This window comes from Monodon monoceros, unplaced genomic scaffold (genome assembly GCF_005190385.1).
Source record: "Monodon monoceros isolate NGI ecotype Baffin Bay Population unplaced genomic scaffold, NGI_Narwhal_1 Super_Scaffold_21, whole genome shotgun sequence".
In the NCBI taxonomy this organism is placed as follows: domain Eukaryota; kingdom Metazoa; phylum Chordata; class Mammalia; order Artiodactyla; family Monodontidae; genus Monodon; species Monodon monoceros.
Window position 1 is genome coordinate 69,614,778 of NW_021703778.1, and position 6,000 is coordinate 69,620,777.

General features: G+C 39.4%; 1 protein-coding gene across 1 annotated transcript in view; it reads left to right on the forward strand.

Moving 5' to 3' along the window:
- The window catches only part of SMAD6 (SMAD family member 6), a 150,066-nt gene extending 144,318 nt beyond the window's left edge, over positions 1-5,748 (forward strand). Inside the window, exon 6 of the mRNA XM_029236273.1 lies at positions 3,021-5,748. Within this exon, the coding sequence (XP_029092106.1) occupies positions 3,021-3,050 (30 nt within the window). The 3' untranslated portion in view covers positions 3,051-5,748. The remainder of the gene's footprint in view (positions 1-3,020) is intronic.
- The last annotated feature ends 252 nt before the right edge of the window (positions 5,749-6,000 follow it).

Consider the following 6,000-nt stretch of genomic DNA (forward strand, 5'->3'; position numbering starts at 1 on the left):
TTTTAAAAGGATAGGGGAGAAGTAAACAAGCAAAACCAGCAGCAAAACTGAAAAGCAGAGTCAGAGTTCTAAATAAGCAAGTGGTGATGGTGGTGGTGATGGGATTTGACGTAAGGAAGAAAGAGAAACTTGACCAAGCCAGAAAAGGCAAAGGAGAAAGAGGGAGAAAAATATAATCAGTGGTAAATATGAAATTAGGTGGGAGAAATAAAGCTAAGTTCATTAGCTATCACAATAACTGTGATCTGGATGAATTCCTCTATCGGAAGTCGAAGATGTCATTTCCAATAGATATATAGAGAAAAATCTGCTGGGACAGAACATCTAAAATGCTAGATAATTTATGTCATAGCTTAGATGACAGAACATGAGGGAAGTGTCAAGGTTCAGAAACATCAGGAAATACTGAGTCCACAGAGGTAAACATGTTTTGGAGCCAGCATTTGCCCAGAGGGTATCTGCCTATCTCTGGTGACTCAAAGTCTGGCTTTAACAGGCTACACAGCTCATGGAACAGAAGATAATTCCTGGGGCCCAATCAACGTGAGAAATAGGGCTCCTGCATAAAGCTAGGATCACAAAGGGCTAGTAAACTAGGGAAAAAAAGTGTCTACAGAGATTTGTCTGTCTCTATCTTCACTGGGGTTGGAGCACAGGAAAGAAGGGTCTTCCCTGAGAATCTCGGGACAAGCCCAATTTCAGGTGGGTATGCTGCCGGAATCACACTGCCTATATTTCTCCCCGTGCTCCCCTCGTCCAAAACAATTAACTAAAAATGCAATCTAAAGTGTTCCCCAGATGCCTGATGAAGCAATTGCAAATGCTCCCTGGAGAAACACACTTTAAATCTAGGCTTCAAAGAATTCTCACAGATAAACTTCCAAGGAGCAGGAAGTCATAGTGAAAAAAAAAATCATTAAACAGAAACTACATGAAATGAGTGTCAGCAGAAACAAACTGCTGAATCAGACCAACAACGACTGAAGATATTGGAATTATCTATTATAAAATATGAAATAATTATGTGTGGTTTGCTTAAAGAAATTAAAGAGGTGATAGGATCTACGACAAAAGAATGACAGTATCAAAACTGATCAGTTGAATTTGAAAAAGAACCAAATAGAACTTCTAGAAATGACAAATATAATTGAAATTAAAACCCAATGGTTGGGGCTTCCCTGGTGGCGCAGCGGTTGAGAATCCGTTTGCCAATGCAGAGGACAAGGGTTCAAGCCCTGGTCCGGGAAGATCCCACATGCAGCGGAGCAAGTAAGCCCGTGAGCCACAACTACTGAGCCCGTGTGCTACAACTACTGAAGCTCGTGTGCCTAGAGCACACGCTTTGCAACAAGAGAAGCCACTGCGATAGGAAGACCGTGCACCGCAACAAAGAGTAGCCCCCGCACGCCGCAACTAAAGAAAGACCACGCAGCTATGAAGACCCAGCACAGCCAAAAATAAATAAATAAAACAAATAAATTTATTAAAAAGAAGAAGCCACCGAAGCAAGAAGCATGCACACTGCAACAAAGAGTAGCCCCCGCTTCCTGCAACTAGAGAAAGCCCACACTCAGCAACAAACAGCCAAAGCAGCCAAAAATAAATAACATAAATAAATTAATAATAAAAAAACCTGAAGAAAGAAGGAAAGGGGAGATAGAGGAACAAAAAAAACAGAGCAAACAGAAAATAAATAATAAAATGACAGAACTAGGTCTAAACGTATCAATAATTACATTAAATCTAAACAGACTAAACACACCAACTAAAAGACAGAAATGATCAAAATGGATTTTTTTAAAAAAGATAAAACCATATGCTGCATATAATTATATTGATATAATTATAATGATATAGATAGGTTAAAAGACTAACATACATGTACTAAAAATAATTGAACACTACTCTTTAAATTGGTGAATTTATGATATGTGAATTGTAGCTCAATAAAACTGTTAAAAGAAAGATTAAGATACACCATGGCAACACTAATCAAAAGAAAGCTGGACTGGCTATATTAATATCAAAGTAGACTTCAGAGCAAAGAAAATTACTAGGGATAAAGAGACACATTACATAACAATAAAAGGGCCAGTTCACCAGGAAGACATAACAATCCTAAGTGTGTATGCATATAATAACAGGACTTCAAAATGCATGAAGCAAAAATTAATCAAACTGAAAGGAAGCCCGCGGTGTGCGGGCTTCTCATTGCACTGGCTTCTCTTGTTGTGGAGCATGGGCTTTAGGCGCGTGGGCTTCAGTAGTTGTGGCATGAGGGCTCAGTAGTTGTGGCTCGCAGGCTCTAGAGCGCAGGCTCAGTAGTTGTGGCGCACGGGCTTAGTTGCTCCACAGCATGTGGGATCTTCCCGGACCAGGGATCGAACCCATATCCCCTGAATTGGCAGGTGGTTCCTTAACTACTGCACCACCAGGGATGTCCCTGGGTTAAACAATTTTTAGTATTCCATTTTGGTTTATCTGTTGGTTTTTTTTGGTTTTTTTTTTTTTGCGGTATGCGGGCCTCTCACTGTTGTGGCCTCTCCTGTTGCGGAGCACAGGCTCTGGACGTGCTGGCTCAGCGGCCATGGCTCACGGGCCTAGCCGCTCCGCGGCATGTGGGATCTTCCTGGACCGAGGCACGAACCCGTGTCCCCTGCATCAGCAGGTGGACTCTCAACCACTGCGCCACCAGGGAAGCCCTATCTGTTGTATTTTTTACTGTATTCTTAATTTTTTTGTGATTGCAATATACATACTTAACTTTTCACTGTTTACTTAGGAGAAATACTTTACCACCTTAACTGGAATGTAGAAATCTCACCACTATGTAAGAAAGTCCCTTTACACTCCTTCCTTTATAGCTGTCATATATTAGATCTACATTGAAAACTTCATCTACCAATGCCATAATTTTTGCTTTTAACTGTCAATCATATTTCATATGACTCAAGAGAAGGCGAACAGTCTGTTTACCCAGCTATTTACCATTTCTGTAATTTATTAAAAAAATTATCTAGCCATTCAGATTGCCTGGTTCAGGAACTTGACCTGACTGTACGGAAAGAACTTGCAGGTGGGAGCAGAACAAAAGGATGTAGACACTGGAGCAACGTTCTGCCACTGGGAGCCTGGTCTTGTCCTGGATTCCTCGTGGTCTCTCAGCAGCCTGGCCCATGGCGCTCCAGCTCAGATCTCCATGAGCTTCCCTCCCAGCTCCCAGTGCAGCCATCCCCACCACCAACTCTCTCCACCTGAGCTAGAGGGTCTCTGCTGCTTGCAACAAAACATAGCAGCCCTCAGCAGTTTTAAATCAAGGTCATCAAGTGCTTCCTATAGAAATTCAGGAGATTTGAATAATGGAATCAAAGTCAAGCTTTTGGGAGTTCTTCCTGGGGAGGGTGAAACATCTGACATTGTTGTAAATATTCTTGCAAATTCATTTAAAAAGTTCAGCATCGAAGATAGAATTCTTTGTGCTTGCAAGTATAAATATAAATTTTAGTAGAACACAGCAGCATGGTAAAAACAATATTCATATCCAATTAGGAAATTCATGGAGCAGAAATGAACTTGGAATCGGTGCGGTGCAAATATAATTGAAAATTGGGATAAAACAAGCTGTGATGTTATATCAATTGAAACGGAAACTGTAGTTATCTGTATGTACACACACACATACATAGCGATTACACTACAGTATTTTCGTGGCAAAGGTGTTTAATATAAGACATATTTCATCATGGCCACAGGGCCAGGACTAGGGAGAGGCGAACAAGGCACCTGCCTCAGGGGCAAAGTTTAAGGGGCAGCAAAAAACTCAATAATCAAGACAAATAGTATTTTAATGCTATATGTATTTTAAAAATCAGAAATAAATGCAAAAACCATGATGAACAAAATATCCACATTTTAAATAAAGAGAGGATCAGTATTATCAATTTTCTTTCTGCCTCAGGCTCCAGCATGACCTGGCAGAGCCCTGCACAACAGTATGTTTTCTCTTTTTGCTGTCTGTCATCAGTCACAATTTTTAAGTGTTTGATCCTTGGAAGAACTTTGTAAATCATTTTAAGTGTTTACAATGGAATTGGACATTTTGTAAATGAATCCTCAAAATTTTGTTCAAAAGCAATAGAAAACCTTTAATCGCAGTGTTCAACAAGGGTGTCAAAATAAACTTTAACTTTTATCAACTTAAGGTACTGTAAACAAAGCTTTCACCAAATTTCAGTCATTTGACACGAGGACACATTTTCATATATCCCTCAAAAGCAAGGGAGTTGCTGAACCAAGTAATGAGAACGCAAACGGTGGCCAAGATTTACTTTAGAGATTCTCGAATTTTTCTTTGGAATGCCTGGATTTTGGGGAAGAATATTTTGATGGAGTTCCTATCTTAAGTTGGGAAAATTTATATTTTGTACTTGGATTGAAGGGAAGACAGAGGCTTATGGTTTTGCCGCATTTACAACTGGCAGAATATTAAAAAGAATTGTAAAGTCAACTTACATGAGAATTTTATCTTCTCATAATATTTGTTAAAGAAAGGTATTCTAAATGTAAATACACTGCGTGGGAAAATATTGGGGCCGAAATAGTTAACCATTCCTACCCAAAGAAATTAGAATTGAGAATGTCCTCCAATTAGCAGAATCTGCTCTGAGCTTAGGTGCCTCTGCGGAAAAACTATGTTCTTATTAAGAATATTGTAATCTATAGAGAAGAGTCCATGAAGGGTGCCAACAATTTCCATCTTATTAATCATAGTAACCTTGAAGATAATTGCATGCAGTCGTTGAGGGGGAAAAAAAAAGAAACCATATTTCTTTCTCTTTTTCTGCTTACTTTATGTTTTTAACGTCTTTATTGGAGTATAATTGCTTTACAATGTTGTGTTAGTTTAGACCATATTTATTAAAAACACATATTCTTTAGAAAAATACCAGTGACAGAATATTAGAAACAGATGTGGCTAAGAACTTGATTAAAGCACATGAATGTATAGCCAAGTTTCTTCTTTTTATGTTACTTTTAATGCTCAGATAAGAAACACAAAAGTTAAAAAAAAATTAATGCACATATTAAGTAACGATTCAATACATGATTTAAAAAATAAACTTTAAATTTTAGTATAGCTTTATAATTACAGAAAAAAATTACAAAGATGGTACAGAGAGATTCTGTAAGTTCCACACCCAGCTTCTCCCGTTATTAACATCTTCCATTAATAGGCTATACTTGTTATAATTAATCAACCAATATTGATACATTCTTATGAACTAAAGTCCATACTTTATTCAGATTTCCTCAGTTTTTACCTACCGTCTTTTTTTCTGTTCCAGGATTAAAGGTACATCCTATCAACATAATTTATCATGGTTGATGTTGGCCTTGATCACCTGGCTCACATAGTGTCTGTCAGGTGACTCCCCTGTAAAGTTACTCTTTTCCCCGGCCCATCCTGCACTCTTTGGAAGGAAGTCACTATGCACAGCCCACACTTAAAGGTTGGGGGCTTATGTTCTCCTTCCTCGAGGGGGGAGTATCTACCTAAATTATTTGGAAATTTTTTTCCGCCAGAGATTTGTCTTGTCTTCCTTGTTTATTTATTTAGTCAATCATTCATTTATAGCGCTATGGACTCATGGATATATGTTTTATACTTTGGGTTATAATGCAGTACTTCTTTATTTGGTTGGTTGCTTGCCTTGTTCCAGCTCTGGCCATTCTTTTTTTTTTTTTTTCGTGGTACGCAGGCCTCTCACTGTTGTGGCCTCACCTGTTGCGGAACACAGGCTCCAGACGCACAGGCTCAGTGGCCATGGCTCACGGGCCCAGCCACTCGGTGCCATGTGGGATCTTCCCGGACCGGGGCACAAACCCGTGTCCCCTGTATCGGCAGGCGGACTCTCAACTACTGCGCCACCAGGGAAGCCCTGGCCATTCTTTTGGTTGGCTCGTGTGTCTTTCTGATATAGTCCTTGTGCGGTTTTCATG